This window comes from Taudactylus pleione, unplaced genomic scaffold (assembly GCF_031769625.1).
Source record: "Taudactylus pleione unplaced genomic scaffold, aTauple2 ptg000270l, whole genome shotgun sequence".
Classification (NCBI taxonomy): Eukaryota; Metazoa; Chordata; class Amphibia; order Anura; family Myobatrachidae; genus Taudactylus; species Taudactylus pleione.
Window position 1 is genome coordinate 8203414 of NW_028284672.1, and position 16982 is coordinate 8220395.

At 49.2% G+C, this 16982-nt stretch overlaps 1 protein-coding gene across 1 annotated transcript in view; it reads left to right on the plus strand.

Annotated features, from left to right (window-relative positions):
* HOATZ (HOATZ cilia and flagella associated protein) overlaps positions 1-14872 on the plus strand; it is a 74459-nt gene extending 59587 nt beyond the window's left edge. Inside the window, exons 5-6 of the mRNA XM_088481420.1 lie at positions 6190-6242; positions 14653-14872. Of these exons, the coding sequence (XP_088337546.1) occupies positions 6190-6242; positions 14653-14713 (114 nt within the window). The 3' untranslated portion in view covers positions 14714-14872. The remainder of the gene's footprint in view (positions 1-6189; positions 6243-14652) is intronic.
* Positions 14873-16982: the final 2110 nt, after the last annotated feature.

Genomic DNA, 16982 nt, shown 5'->3' on the forward strand with positions numbered 1-16982 from the left:
GTTCATGTTTTCCTCAATATACTCTCTAACTAGTTTTGTTTTTCTGACCTGGGGAAATTCAAAGTCTTCACCCAGTTCACTCACCAAAAAGTTAATTACGCAATAATCAGAGTAATTCTGATTCCACTACTCAAGTTCCTTTCTAAATCATAGCCTTCAGAAGAATACTAATGGTACCTGTAGCTAGAAAATATTTTGGTGAAAAAACATAGGAATTGTCTGATGAAAAACTCTTTAGGTACAGGTCTCTAAGGGCTGTTTATATCATTTTGTGACCACTGGAAACCTCTTCCTGTTTTGCAGGGGTGTTACCATGTCTTCATGTAAAATCACTGGCTTTTCAAAAGTGATTTCAACTTGTACTCACAGTATATGTGTGTTGTGATTAGGGGTGAGCGGGTTCGGATTTCTGAAATCCGAACCCCCCCGAGCCCCCCCGATCCGAGTCCGATCCGAGTCAGGCTCGACTTTTCCCGCCTGACTCGGATCTGAAATCGAGGCAAAACGTCATCATCCCGCCTTCCGAGTCTCGCGGGTTTTGGATCCTATATAAGGTACCCGCGTCGGCGCCATTTTCTCACTCGGCTGTGGACAGTGAAGAGGGAGGGTGGGAGATAGGGCTGTGTAGTGTAGTGTAGTGTAGTGTAGTGCTGCTGTTGTCCACTACTTCAAAGTCCATAGGGGCTGGCTGTGTTGTGCTGTGCTGCTGTTGTTAATAGGGGCTGTGTCCACTACTTCAAAGTCCATAGGGGCTGGCTGGACTGTGTTGTGCAGTCAGTTCTCCATAGGGGCTGTGTCCACTCCAAAGTCCTGTGCAGTGTCCCAGTCCTAAAGGAGTGCTGTAGTGTTGTCCAGGGGGTGCTCTGTCCATCAGGGGTGCTCCCCCCAAGTGCTAAAAAAATAATATATTTTCTGTGTTTGTGAATTGTGTGCGCAGTAGCCGCACGTGCATCAACAAAGTAGTGCCAAGCGTGCGCCTGTGTCATAAGTAAAGGGCCGGCTGGCTTGACCGTTAAGGGTGCTGTAACCCCCGAAAGTACACTCCAGTCCAAACCAAAAAAAAAATTATTTTCTGTGTTTGTGAATTGTGTGCGCAGTAGCCGCACGTGCATCAACAAAGTAGTGCCAAGCGTGCGCCTGTGTCATAAGTAAAGGGCCGACTGGCTTGACCGTTAAGGGTGCTGTAACCCCCGAAAGTACACTCCAGTCCAAACCAAAAAAAAAATTATTTTCTGTGTTTGTGAATTGTGTGCGCAGTAGCCGCACGTGCATCAACAAAGTAGTGCCAAGCGTGCACCTGTGTCATAAGTAAAGGGCCGGCTGGCTTGACCGTTAAGGGTGCTGTAACCCCCGAAAGTACACTCCAGTCCAAACCAAAAAAAAAAATTATTTTCTGTGTTTGTGAATTGTGTGCGCAGTAGCCGCACGTGCATCAACAAAGTAGTGCCAAGCGTGCGCCTGTGTCATAAGTAAAGGGCCGGCTGGCTTGACCGTTAAAGGGTGCTGTAACCCCCAAAGTACACTCCAGTCCAAACCAAAAAAAAAATTATTTTCTGTGTTTGTGAATTGTGTGCGCAGTAGCCGCACGTGCATCAACAAAGTAGTGCCAAGCGTGCGCCTGTGTCATAAGTAAAGGGCCGGCTGGCTTGACCGTTAAAGGGTGCTGTAACCCCCGAAAGTACACTCCAGTCCAAACCAAAAAAAAATTATTTTCTGTGTTTGTGAATTGTGTGCGCAGTAGCCGCACGTGCATCAACAAAGTAGTGCCAAGCGTGCGCCTGTGTCATAAGTAAAGGGCCGGCTGGCTTGACCGTTAAGGGTGCTGTAACCCCCGAAAGTACACTCCAGTCCAAACCAAAAAAAAAATTATTTTCTGTGTTTGTGAATTGTGTGCGCAGTAGCCGCACGTGCATCAACAAAGTAGTGAGAAAGCGTGCGCCTGTGTCATAAGTAAAGGGCCGGCTGGCTTGACCGTTAAAGGGTGCTGTAACCCCCGAAAGTACACTCCAGTCCAAACCAAAAAAAAATTATTTTCTGTGTTTGTGAATTGTGTGCGCAGTAGCCGCACGTGCATCAACAAAGTAGTGCCAAGCGTGCGCCTGTGTCATAAGTAAAGGGCCGGCTGGCTTGACCGTTAAAGGGTGCTGTAACCCACAAAGTACACTCCAGTCCAAACCCAAAAAAAAATTATTTTCTGTGTTTAGCCGCACGTATATATCAAATCGATATAACATAAATGGAGGACCAAACTTTCTCCGATAAAAATAAAATAGAGAAAGATCAAGAACCACTTCCTCCTAGTGCTGAAGCTGCTGCCACTAGTCATGACATAGACGATAACATGCCATCAACGTCGTCTGCCAAGGCCGATGCCCAATGTCATAGTAGAGGGCACATACAATCCCAAATGGCAAAGTTCAGGAAAATGACCTTGAAAAAGACATTTAAATCAGCTGAAGAGAAACGTAAACTTGCCAATATGCCATTTACGACACGGAGTGGCAAGGAACGGCTAAGGTCGATCCCTAGTATGTTCATGACTAGTGGTTCAGCTTCACATGACGATGGAAGCCCTCCTCCCACTAAAAAAATCAAAAGAGTTAAGCTGGCAAAAGCACAGCGAAGAACTGTGCTTTCTAAGAAGATATCACAAATCCCCAAGGAGAGTCCAAGTGTGGTGGTGGTTGCGATGCCTGACCTTCCCAGCACTGGACGGGAAGAGGTGGCTCTTTCCACCATTTGCACGCCCCCTGCAAGTGCTGAAAGGAGCACCCACAGTCCACTTGCTGATATGCAAATTGAAGATGTCACTGTTGAAGTACAACAGGATGAGGATACTGGTGTAGCTGGCGCTGAGGAGGAAGTTGGCGAGGAGGATTCTGATGGTGATGTGGTTTGTTTAAATCAGGCTCCAGGGGAGACAGTTGTTGTCCGTGGGATGAAAAAGCCCATCACGGTCATGCCTGGGCAGAAGACCAAACATTCCACCTCTTTGGTCTGGCAATATTTCTATCCAAATCCGGACAACAACTGTCTTGCCATATGTACCATATGTAAAGGTGAAATAAGTAGGGGTAGGGACGTCAACCACCTAGGAACATCCTCCCTTATACGGCACCTGCAGCGCGTTCATAAAAAGTTACTGTCAAGTTCAGAAACTTTGGCTAAGACCGTAAGCAGTCCAGGGACACCTAAATCCCGTTGTCCTGTTGTATCCAAGCGCCTGCAAACCACACCGTCAACTCCCTCCTCGTCAATTTCCTCCTTAGTTAGGATCGGAAGTAGTCCTGCAGGCCATGTCACTGGCATGACTGACTCTCCTATCCGGGATTCCTCCGGAGGATCCTGCATTGCTACGCCTACTGCTGCCGCTGCTGCTGTTGCTGCTGCTGGGAGTCGTTCATCATCCCAGAGAGGAAGTAGGAACACCACTACTTTTACTAAACAATTGACCCTCCAACAGTCCTTAGCGAGGAGGATGAAGTACGACAGCAGTCATCCTGAAGCAAAACGTATAACTGAGGCCTTGACTGCTATGTTGGTGTTAGACGTGCGTCCGGTATCCGCCATTAGTGCAGTGGGATTTAGACAATTGATGGAGGTAGTGTGTCCCCGGTTCCAAATCCCGTCTAGATTCCACTTCACTAGGCAGGCGATACCGAGACTGTACAGAAACGTCAGAAAAAGTGTCCTCAGTGTCCTGAAAAATGCCGTTGTACACAATGTCCACTTAACCATGGACATGTGGACAAGTGGAACAGGGCAGACTAAGGACTATATGACTGTGACAGCCCACTGGGTAGATGTATCACCTTACGCAGCAACAGCAGCAGCGTCACCAGTAGCAGCATCTCAGAAATGCCAGCTCGTTACAAGGCAGGCTACGCTGTGTATCACCGGTTTCAGTAAGAGGCACACCGCCGACAACCTCTTAGAGAAACTGAGGGAAATCATCGCCCAGTGGCTTACCCCACTTAGACTCTCCTGGGGATTTGTGATATCTGACAACGCCACCAATATTGTGCGGGCATTACATCTGGGCAAATTCCAGCACGTCCCATGTTTTGCTCACACAATAAACTTGGTGGTGCAGAATTTTCTGAAAAGCGACAGGGGCGTGCAGGAGACGCTTTGGGTGGCCCGAAAAATTTCTGGCCACTTTCGCCATTCAGCGACTGCGTGCCGAAGACTGGAGCGCCAGCAAACACTCTTGAACCTGCCCCGCCATCACCTGAAGCAAGAGGTTGTGACGCGGTGGAACTCAACCCTCTATATGCTTCAGAGGATGGAGGAGCAGCAAAAGGCCATACAAGCCTATACATCCACCTATGACATAGGCAAAGGAGGGGGTATGCACCTGACTCAAGCGCAGTGGAGAATGATTTCCGTGTTGTGCAAGGTTCTCCAGCCCTTCGAACTTGCCACACGTGAAGTCAGTTCAGACACTGCCAGCTTGAGTCAGGTCATTCCCCTCATCAGGCTTTTGCTGAAGCAGCTGGAGAAAGTGAAGGAGGAGCTAAGACGGAGCGATTCCGCTCGGCATGTGGGACTTGTGGATGAAGCCCTTCATTCGCTTTGCCAGGATTCCAGGGTGGTCAATCTGTTGAAATCAGACCACTACGTTTTGGCCACCGTGCTCGATCCTAGGTTTAAAGCCTATGTGGTGTCTCTCTTTCCGACCGACACAAGCCTGCAGAGGTGCAAAGACCTGCTGGTGAACACACTGTCAGCTGAAGCGGAACGTGACACGTCAACGGCTCCTTCTTCATTTTCTCCTGCAACTGGGGCTGCCAGGAAAAAACTTAGGTATCCTAAGCAACCCGCTGGCGGTGATGCAGGGCAGGCAGGACCAAGTTTGGACATCTGGTCCGGACTGAAGGACCTGGCAACAATTTCTGACATGTCTACTGTCACTGCATTTGATACTGTCACCATTGACAGAATGGTGGAGGATTACATCGGTGACAGCATCCAAGTAGGCATGGCAGACAGTCCATACCTGTACTGGCAGGAAAAAGAGGCAATTTGGAGGCCCCTGTACAAACTGGCTCTATTTTACCTGAGTTGCCCCCCCTCCAGTGTGTACTCCGAAAGAGTGTTTAGTGCAGCCGGGAACCTTGTCAGCGAAAGGCGTAGGAGGTTGCTTCCACAGAATGTGGAGAAGATGATGTTCATCAAAATGAATTATCAGCTCTTCCAGGGAGACCAGCCTCCAGAAGGTACAGAGGGACCTGTGGTGGTGGATTCAAGTGGGGACGAGTTAATACTTTGTGAGGATGAGGATGTACACACTGAAGAGGGTGAGGAATCGGTGGATGAGGAGGATGAGGATGACATCTTGCCTCCATAGAGCCAGTTTGTGCAGGGACACATTAATTGCCAGCTTGTTTTGTGGGGGCCCAAACGAACCAATCATTTCAGCCACAGTTGTGTGGCAGACCCTGGCGCTGAAATGATTGGTTTGTTAAAGTGTGCATGTCCTGTTTATACAACATAAGGGTGGGTGGGAGGGCCCAAGGACAATTCCATCTTGCACCTCTTTTTTTTCTTTGCATTATGTACAGTTTGGGGCCTAGTTTTTCAAACTGCCATCCTGTCTGCCACTGCAGTTTCACGCCTAGATGGGTCACGTGTTTGTGCCGCCCACTCGTGTCGCTTAGCATAGTCATCCAGCTACCTCGGTGCAACGTTTTGGACATAAAAACACTATTGTGAGGTGTGAGGTGTTCAGAATAGACTGGAAATGAGTGGAAATTAAGGTTATTGAGGTTAATAATAGCATAGGAGCAGAAAAACCTACAAATTCTGTGATTTTAGCTGTTTTTATGCTTTTTTTTTAAAAAATACAGATCCAAAACACAAAACCCAGAACCCAAAACACGGAAGGGTGGTTTTGGCAAAACCAATCCAGATCCAAAACACGAAGAAAGATCCAGATCCAAAACCAAAACACAAAACACGAAAAGTGGCCGGTGCACACCCCTAGTTGTGATGTCACAAAATGTTTAGATCTCCAAACTAAAGCATTGGTTTAGCTTTGATCTGCAAAGTCCCTAAACATTGTTTAAATATGTGGCACGAATTTACCAGCTACTAGTTTTATTTGGTAGTTTCCAACTTTGATCTTTTCTCATGCATTCCAACAGACCGTGTACATATTGGTTTAACACATTCATATCTTTTATTTAGAAAGAATTCGTATCTAAGGGATATAAACCAATAATTGCACGGGAAGAGCGAAGGTGAGTTGTTATACTGAAAATAATGGGGATGTAGTTAATAAACCTACCACCAGGATGCTGGCTGCTGAAATCCTGAACCGCGGCCAGAAGACTGGCGCTGGAATCCCGACATCAGTGGAGACTCCGACGCCGGAAGTCCGAAAGCCGGCATTCTGATCTAAAGTATAGCAGCCGCCGTAAGCTGTAAGCCGCGGGGGGTTAGGTTTAGGCACCACGTGGAGGATAGGGTTAGGCTGCGGACATGGGGGGGTAGATTTATGCACTACCTGGGGGAGGTTAGGGTTAGGCACTAATAGGGAGGGTTAGGTTTAGGCACTAACCGGGAGGGATAGGGTTAGGGTGGGACATAGGGATGGTTAAGATACGAAAAAAGGAGGGTTAGGGGGTGAAGGGGGGAGGGTTAGAGTACTTACTGTGCCTCAGTCGGGATTCTCTGCATCGGGATGCCACTGTCGGTCTTTTTACAGCCAGCATCCCGAGTGCCTGGCTCCCATACCCAACCCAAAATAATGTGTGTGTATAATAATTGTAAGGGTACAGTCCAATTAAAATCTACTTGGGACTGATGCAGAGTTGGCCTTATATGCCTCCCAAAAATGATGTTTTAAAAAGTTGTACGTTAAAATAGCATGTATACCCTCATTTGCAGAGGCATCCAGCTATATATCAGCAGCCTATGTGCTAAGTTTGGGTTGTAGTCAAAATGTCGACATTTACAATATTAACAGTCATAATCTGGACATCACAATGTCGACATCGAACATGTCGGCATGTGCAGAATGTTGGAATGTGAAATGCCAACATTCTGCATGGACCGGAGGTGTAAACGATGTGAAACTATGTGTACCCAGCACAATCTAGCTAACAACGAGATTCGACGGGGGTCTCGGCATCAGCAAGTGCATCGTCAGCGACATAGCCGGTACACACTGGCCGATGTGGACGATATGTCGTCCAGTCGCCGGATCGGACGACATATCGTCTAGTGTGTATTCGGCTTTAGGCTGTGAGAGGGGAAGCTAGGTACTAGGGAGAGGGATGGGTTTAACAACTCACTGTCGGGAGCGCCGCTGGAAGTCCCCATCGGCTAACCGCCGGACACGAGATCACTGGAGCCACCAGACCCACCGTACCAGGTAATTCATCACAAGGACACAAGGGACCTTTTTTCGAAATTCCAATCATGTTTCATCAGTGTCGACATGACCACTGTCAACATTGCGATTGTATCAAACATGCAGCATATCGATGTTACGACAATGTCGATATGATCAGAGGCGTCACTTACCTGGGTGACACCCGGTGCGGCTGAACTGAGTTATCTTGAAAGGGGGCTTGGCTTCGCGGGAAGGGGATGTGGGCATGACCCACTGAGCCACGCCCCTTGTGTGTGCCAATCTTGGGGGCGTTACCGCCTCCCGTTCTCGGCACACAGTGGGCTTCCCCAGCGCTCCTGCAGCTGCTGGGGCAGCCCTCAGTCTCTCCACTGCCTGACACCAACCGACAGGGTGACACCAAAATAGCAGAGCAGCTCTGCTATTTTGTGTCACCCCCTCAGATGGTGTCACCCAATGCGGCCCGCACCCCCCTAGTGACACCAGTGGACATGACGAACGTAGACAGTATGAAAGTCGACAAATTATACCACACCCCTAAGTTTACATCTGGTATCCATACATACAAAGCTGCATTTGTCTGGTGTGTATGTGTTGCAGATTTCGCATTACGCAGATGGGCATACATCCAGCTCATTATCAGGCCCCTTATGTGCAATCTTCGAAGTTTTCTCACAATGGGCTCTATTTACTACAATCTGCATTGGTAATGCAGATTAAACCAGAACGTTTCAGCTGGACCCTCCTATTCAACTTAGAGTCCACGGATGAACTTTTTTCCCTTTACCCCCCTCTTTTTTCTTTTTCTCTCTCTTTATCTGCACCCTTTCTTTTCTTCATTGCTCTGGGTTTTTTTGTTTTTTTTCTTCATATATCATGATATGTTCTGGTTAATTAAGAAAATGGTATAAGTAATTAATATAAGTTATCTACCCTAATTTCCATATTCGGAAGAGGGAGGATCTGAATACTAAGTATAACAACAAAAATATTTAGTTTTATATAATCTGTATTACAATAAATACATTATTGTATCTATGTTGAAAATTATTGTATGTTCTATGAAAATGTTTGAAAACCCAAATAAAAACATTTTGAAAAAAAAGGTAATGCAGATTGTAGTGTGATATTACCGACTGAAATCGCATTGCGAATTCAGGCAATATCACAGGCATTTACTACAAATCCCTTGCAGGGACAGAGCTTGCGAGAAAGCTAGTAGCGGCGGCGGGCTCCCCCCTCTGAGGATTACCCCACGTGTCCGCTGGACCACCAGGGTGTAAGGCCGGCAGGGAACGGCGTCCCTGGGGTTCCATACTAGCAGGGGAGGCAGCCTTCCCTGCTTGAGCGGCTCCTCCCCTCAGCCCAGCGCGCCTTCTCTCAAGCATGCTGGCGTCGCTGGGCTGTGCTCTCTCGGCCACTCCTCCTCAGAGCTCTCCGGCGGCCATTTTCCCAGGCAGCAACGCAGAGCTCCCAGGCAGGCTTCCAGTGGACCGGTCCCCCTGCGTACCTCTCCCCTGATCAGGACAGTGTTCGCAGCGCTATAGCCCTCCCAGACACTGAATCTGGGAGGTTGATTGTAGCTGAAGGTACAGTGAGTATAGCTTCCTGCATGGTATGTGACTATTGCTAGTGCTGCTGTCTGTGCTTTTTCTACTTCCTGTCAGCGTTTTACCTATCCCTTTCCTTCTCCTACGGCCCGCAGGTGCGTGGGGGAGGGGTGTTCATTCTGTGTACCTCACTTATATAGATCTACGTATTTGTGAGGTCCGTCACATACAGCGGTGTGCTACTCAGTACCAGATTGTGGGCTGTTTGTGTTGCATACGTGGGAGTGCGTGGGTGTTATACGCCTTACCTCGTTTCGGTGAGACACTTTTATTGCAAAAAAGTTTGTGTCATGTCTGATGAGGAGAATGAGCGCTCCGTGGCTCCTGTGTTGGTTTCCTGCCGACGCTGTTTGGCAGGAGTTGAGGGGGCGGATTTGACTCAGGACGGTCTGTGTGGGCGGTGCCAGTTGATACCTGGACCTTCTAAACCCCCAGTGGCGCAGGATCTTCCGTGGGCGATGTTTACGCAAGTGCTGGCGTCGATCGCGGACCGACTTGCGGTCCCGACTGCGGCCCCTTCTAGGGCGTTGCCCCAGCCTACCATCCCCCGTTCCCCGGGTGTGACGCGTCTGGTACAGTCTCCTCCCGGGTCTCAGACTGTGGGTCCTTATGCGGGTTTGCCGGTCTACGTGCAATCCCCCACGGTGCCGCAGCAGTCGATGGTACCTTTTCTGGGCTATCCTCAGGCAGTACCCCCGCCTTGGGTGGACGTCCTCTCCAGCTCTGTTTAGAGCCTGGCGGCTTCGTCATCGGCTTTTCAATCTATGTTGCACAGTGATTTGCCCCCTCGGGCGTCCAAGCGTTCCGTTCCGGCTTCACTGGCGGCTCAGTTCACGGACACGGACGTGTCTTCGGATGACGAGGAGATCCATGAAGACTCTGACTCGGATGCCGGGGCCCAGGAGGTGGAGGCTAAGTCTTCCATTAATGTGCCGGCATTGGTTAGGGCGGTGCGGGCCATGCTTCACATTGAGGAGGATGTGCCGGCCCCCAGGTCAAAGTACCCAAATTTTAAAAAGGCCAAAGTAGCTTCGACTGTTTTTCCCCTGTCCGATCAGTTGACGGATCATATGGAAGGGGCCTGGCAGTTGCCCAGCAAGAGGTTCCAACCGCAGAAGCGATTGGCTTCGAACTATCCGTTTCCGGAGGCTCATTGCAGGAAGTGGGAAACTCCTCCCGCGGTGGATTCCCACGTTACCCGCTTAATTAAAAGCGCTACGCTGCCTTTGCCGTCAATCTCCTCCCTGAAAGATCCCACGGACAGGAAGGTGGAGACTTGTTTGAAGTCTATCTACTCTCTCTCGGGGGCGGTGGCCCGTCCATCCATGGCCATCTCTTGGGTGGCTAAGGCCATCGAGAGCTGGGAGGATACCTTTCCGGAAGATGCTCCGGAGATCCAGAGAGCGTTGATAGGTCAAATGAGGGATGCAGCTTCCTACATTGGGGAAGCATCGTTAGATGCAAGCCTGCTGACCTCTCGGGTGACGGCTGCAGCTGTGTCGGCGCATCGGTCCTTGTGGCTGAGGTCTTGGAGAGCTGACGCTGACTCCAAAAAGGGGCTGGAGGCCTTACCTTTTAATGGGGAGTTGCTTTTTGGTCCAGACTTGGACAAAATTGTGGACACTCTGGCTAAATCTAAATCAGCCTTCCTCCCTTCGGCATCTGCACCTACCAAGGTTCAGAGCTCTGCTTTTCGGTCCTTTCGGGTTCAGGGCAAGGCCAAAGGTCAGTCCTTCCCGAGGCAGTCGACGACCAAGGCCGCTTCTAAGCCCAAGAAACAGGCCTGTAGTGCCAGGCGCCCTTCTTCCAAGCAGGAAGATAAACCTTCTGCCTGATGGGACGGGCCTCCATCTGGGGGACCCCAGAGTGGGAGGCCGACTTCTTCTATTTGCCCAGTGCTGGCACAATACCACCACGGATGCCTGGGTTCGAGAAGTGGTCTCCCAGGGGTACGCCCTGTCTTTTCGGCACAGACCGCCCCACCAGTTTTTCTGCACGAGTCCTTCTCAGGATACGACCAAGTCCTTACAGATTCAGGAAGCTATAGAGTCCTTGCTGACAGCAGGGGTCATTGTTCCCGTTCCTCAATTACAACGAGGGACGGGGTACTATTCTTCTCTGTTTCTGGTGCGGAAACCCAATGGTTCTCATCGCCCTATCCTCAACTTGAAGTCTCTGAACAGATTCCTCAGAGTTCCCAAGTTCAGGATGGAAACGTTACGTTCCATCATTCTGGCGATGGAACCGGGGGATTACATGGTGTCACTGGATATCCAGGACGCCCACCTCCATGTTCCGATAGCACCTTCGCACCAGCGGTATCTGAGGTTCGCTATCCTTCAACACCATTATCAGTTCCGGGCGCTACCCTTTGGTCTCTCTACGGCACCGAGGGTGTTCACGAAGATTATGGCGGTCATGGCCGCACATCTTCGGAACCAGAATGTACGGCTGCTGCCGTATCTGGACGACCTCCTGTTGCTGGCGAGCTCCCCGGAGGTACTGCTTCAACATCTCCACCTGACGAGCGCTTGCCTGCAAGCGCACGGGTGGCTGATAAATTGGAAAAAGTCCTCCCTGATTCCATCTCAGCGGATGGTTCATTTGGGAGCCCTGCTGGATTCTCGTCAGCAAAGGATCTTCCTGACCCCGGAGAAGGTCTCCTCCCTGCAGCTGAGGATACACAGTTGCCTGAGCAGTTGCCGCCTGTCGGTCCATTCGGCTATGAGAGTTCTGGGCTCCATGGTGTCAACATTCGACATGGTGGAATTTGCCCAGTTCCATTCCCGGCCCCTGCAGGGGCTGATTCTATCGGAATGGAACAGGTTACCTCACCGGATCCGCTCTCAGTTGCTGGTGTTGTCCCCAGAGGTTCGGCAGTCTTTGGCTTGGTGGCTTCAAACAGCTCATCTGGTCAAGGGGCGCCCCTTTTGGATCCCGGACTGGGTCCTGCTCATGACGGATGCCAGTCTTCGGGGTTGGGGGGCAGTGACCGGCTCGTTGATACTTCAGGGTCGTTGGTCTGCGGAAGAAGCTCTTCTTCCCATCAACATTCTGGAACTGCGGGCAGTATACCGGGCCCTGCAGTCATCCGGTCCCGCTCTTCACGGAAGGGCGGTTCAGGTGCAGTCCGACAACGCCACCACGGTGGCGTATATCAACCACCAAGGAGGAACTCGCAGTCGGGCAGCGATGTCGGTGGTGTCTTGCATCCTTGCTTGGGCGGAGTGTCACATTCCAGCGATCTCGGCAGTCTTCATTCCCGGAGTCCTCAATTGGGAGGCGGACTTCCTCAGCCGTCACGACGTGCATCCCGGGGAATGGTCGCTTCACCCAGAGGTGTTTCAGCTACTCGTGGACAGGTGGGGGCTGCCGGAGCTGGACTTGATGGCCTCCCATCACAATCACAAGTTGCCCGTTTACGGGTAAAGGACAAGAGACGCAGGCGCCAGTCTGGTAGACGCGCTGTCAGTGAAATGGACGTTTCACCTGGCGTATCTGTTTCCTCCGATATCCTTACTTCCTCGGGTTCTGCGGAAGTTCAAGCAGGACGGCGGCACGCTCGTGCTGGTGGCTCCAGCGTGGCCCAGACGTCCTTGGTACTCCGATCTGAGGTGTCTCTCCATCGATGCTCCGTACCTTCTTCCTCAGCGTCGGGACCTGTTGTCTCAAGGGCCCTGCCTTTACCCGGATCTGGGTCGGCTGTCTTTGACAGCGTGGCTCTTGAGACAGCCGTCTTGAGGTCTCGGGGCTTCTCCAGTTCGGTTATTGGTACCATGCTCAGGGCACGCAAGCCTGCTGCAGCACGGATTTATCACAGGGTGTGGCACACTTACTTTCAGTGGTGTGAGTCCAGACATTATGATCCTCAGGTGTTCCGAGTTTCTAGGATCTTGGAATTTCTTCAATCAGGATTGGACCTCGGCTTACGCCTTGCATCTCTGAAGGTTCATGTGTCCGTCTTGTCCGTGTGGTTTCAACGGCGGATTGCAATACTGCCGGATGTTCACACCTTTTTCCAAGGTGTTCTCAGGATCCAGCCTCCCTTTGTGCCTCCTGTGGCTCTTTGGGACTTGGCGGTGGTTCTGTGGGTCCTGCAGGGTCCTCCATTTGAGCCTCTTGAGTTGGTGGAGCTCAAGTGGCTGACGTTCAAGACCGTTTTTCTCCTGGCAATTGCTTCTGCCAGGAGGGTGTCAGAGTTGGGGGCACTTTCCTGTCGCCCCCCTTTTCTGATTTTTCACCAGGACAGAGCGGTGCTCCGCACTCGTCCTGAGTTATTGCCCAAAGTGGTTTCCAAGTTCCACATTAATCAGGAGCTTGTCGTGCCAGCTTTTCAGTCACCTGATCTTTCCGCTGGTGAGGCTTCCTTAGATGTAGTCCGGGTACTTAGAATCTACGTGGACCGGACTGCTTCGGTTAGGAAGTCGGATTCTTTGTTTGTCCTCTTCGGTTTTCACAAGAGGGGTTGGCCTGCCAACAAGCAGATGTTAGCCCGTTGGCTTCGTTCAGTTATTTGTGAGGCTTATGCACAGGAGGGTTTACCTGTGCCAGCCTCTGTTAAGGCTCATTCCACTCGTTCTGTGGGTCCCTCTTGGGCTGCTAGACGTGGCGCCTCCGCTGTTCAGCTGTGTAAGGCGGCCACTTGGTCTTCCATTCAAACGTTTTTGAAGTTCTATGCGTTTGACACCTTCGCCTCTCAGGATGCATCCTTCGGGCGCCGGGTACTCCTTTCAGCACAGGAGCGTCCCCGCCCTTAGTTGAACTGCTTTGGGACATCCCCAAGGTCAACCCTGTGGACCCCCTATGGACCCTGAAGTAGAAAACAAGAGATATGGTAAGAACTTACCTTTGTTATCTCTGTTTCTACGAAGTCCATAGGGTCCACAGGGAGCCCGCCCTGACGCACCTGGCTTCATATGGGCTGTGTGGCTGGTCACCGGTTTTCCGTCTCCCATTTCTGTGAGTATGGTTTCTTGTGTCTTCCAGTCTTCCTTCTCTCTGTTTAGTCTCCTCCTCCGGCCATGGCTGCTTACCAACTGAGGTGCTGTGGCTTGGGGGCGGGGTATAGAGGAGGACGGACCCAAGTGCATACTGGGAGCAGAAAAGCTTTAACTGCGTGGTGCTCGTGGATCCAGATCCAGCTATACCCCAAGGTCAACCCTGTGGACCCTATGGACTTCGTAGAAACAGAGATAACAAAGGTAAGTTCTTACCATATCTCTTGTTTTCTGTGTAACGCATGCAGCGTGCGGCTGTTTTTACGGTACTTTTGCGCAATTGCAAAAGATTGCTCAACTACGTGATCATCGCGTGCAGCTCTGAATCAGGTCCTAGAATATCTTCCTTTCAAAACATTAGGGTAAATATTTAATTAAACTACGAACCAAATCCTGCTGTGTGATGTGAGGAGTACATGACATCTCTATTGATTCCCTCACAATTTAATCAACAGAGCTGCTGTTACAGGTGTTTTGGCCAATGTTAACATCTTATAACAAGAACAGGGCTCTGAGACATGATACATTATTTATTGCTATATTCAGAGATCACTGAACTAGATGTCATATTTTGTGAGCATTTAATAAACTATACTTTTTGGCCAGCAATATCTACTAAGTAAGAGCAAGACTATAGCTGTGGTTTCCATGCGTCTGTTATATAACCGTTATAAATGTTTTCCCACAGGTTGTCCACAGCTGACCTAGAAGAGATGGAAGATATAAGAGCTGTGAATCAGCTGGAATGACTGGAAAGTTGCAAATTCGAGACTACCTTGCATCAGTTCTTTTGTCATGTTTGAAAACTTTCTGGACAGTGACTCTGCTAATTTTCTTTAACGTATTACTGCCCTATTCATTAAAATTACCACAATATTGTCTATGGAATTTATATTACTTGCACAAAAGGACACTGGTAATTCTTACTACATATATATTAAAGAGCAAGTAAGCCTATTGTTGAGGACTAAGGATGTGTGGGTGTGGTTCAATAGATCGACAATAAAAAGGTCGACAATGTATAGGTTGACACTAAATGATCGACAGTCAATAGGTCGACAGGTACTAACCCTAATCTTCACCATAAACCTGCCTATAACTAACCCCTAACCATCCCTTCAGGTATCTAACTCTCTGGTAAGTGCCTGACCTTAACCATTAAAAAAAAGTCGACTTGTCCTTTTGTACCTGTCGACCTATATCCATGTTGACCTTTTGTCTTTCGACCAATTGACTGTCGACCATTTGGTGTCAACCTATTCTTTGTCGATCTTTCAAATGGAGCCCGAATGTGTCTGATGTGCTGGGCTGTGATAATATTGAAGGTCTACAGAAAAGGTCTGAAGTGCTCAGGATGAGGGTTCTGAAAGTCCCAAAAAAATAGGTAACCTGCCTACATAGACTGTGGTGGGGTGGTGAGCATGGGTCAGCTGCTCCCTAATGGGGGCGTGTCTGACCACTTTGTGAATAGACGAAGATTAGGTAGATGATCAGTCAACTTTGGGTCTGTATTCACTGTGTAAACCTAATGGTAAGGCAAGGCTGATCTATTGTGTCATACACAGTAGGATTGGTAGCAAATACAGTAAAATAAATGCTGGAGAATTATAGCAGTGCACTGTGTGTTGCAGCAATTAACAGACTCATAAAGGAAAACTTGAAGTGGTGTGGTTTCCGTTCCCAGGTTCAATTGACTGGTACTAGATAAATAATCTCTTATGGTCGAGGTTGTGGTGTTACGCTGTCCTGGTTGTCCAGACCTGTAGCACAGTGTGTGGTGCTGAATCTGCTCAGCTAGTGAGCTACAATAACAGCATCAGGTAAGAGTAATTCAGGTAAGAACCCCAATTAGTGGAATAGGAAGACGCCGCTCCCCAGCTGACATGCCTCACTGCTGACATTCTTCTAATGCCAGCCATATCGCTTTTAGACACAACTCACCTTAAACATCAGGATGATATTTTGACATCAGGACTGCATAGAGTTCACACGGGACCGTGTGAATGGACACCCAAAAGAAGAAAGCTAACTCCATGTAAAAGGCCTCTATACACATAACTCCCAACAGTAGTATAACTACAGTAATTGAATAGAAGTTCAGGGCCTAACATTCATGAAGGACTGGCAGGACCCCTGTGTTACTTTTATCCTTACTTCTTCGGGTCATTACTCCCCTTAATTGTGTGAGGTTAGCAGAGAGTCTAATGACTACATGGAGGTTGCATTCTAGGGCTCCAAAAGTAAATTCTGCTCAATAGCAAAAGTATCACTGGTGTTTCCTTCCTCTCTGAGCAGGCAGTGTGTATTCTTGCACTTTTTGGAATATTGACTTAATTACACACCAACACTCCTGGGACCTCAGGAATAGTGGCAACACAAATGAGGCCCTCACAAACTCTCTAGTTTATGCAGGAGGCCTAGCATCAACATCTAGCATGACCCCAAGAATCACTTTTTTCAGACAAAAAGTGTGTGTGTCATGGAAGCGTCCCTACAAGAGAAGATTCTTTAAAAAAAATCAAATTGAAAAGTGATGTGTGTCCTTACAAATAGCTGCTAAACACATCTATTTCACTGTCGTGCTAATAGATTATTAAGCGTCCTTCTGGATCCTCACTGTAATAGAAATAAGTGGAGATAGAAGCCACTTACTATTGCCATCAATATTTTACCTGCTCTAAGCCCTTTCTTGCATACACCCTAGTGCTGTGGTTCCCACATTTCCTGGCATCATGGCACCCTCCATTCTCAGCATTCTTTTTACACCACCCCATGGCCATAAGTTTCATAGTCAGAAATGACCAAAATTATTAAAGTAAGAACATTGGGCCTGATTCTGAAGCGCTCGCAAAAAACGAGCGCTTGCTCTGAATCAGGACGGACGCTTTTTTTTTTAAAACCCGGCCTCCTGGCCGCTTGCTAAGCTGTGGGTGACCATCCGCAGCTTTTGTGAGCGGCCAGGTGATGGTCGCGACCATCGGGCTTGTGACGAGAGCCTTGCGGTAGGGTCTTGTTCCT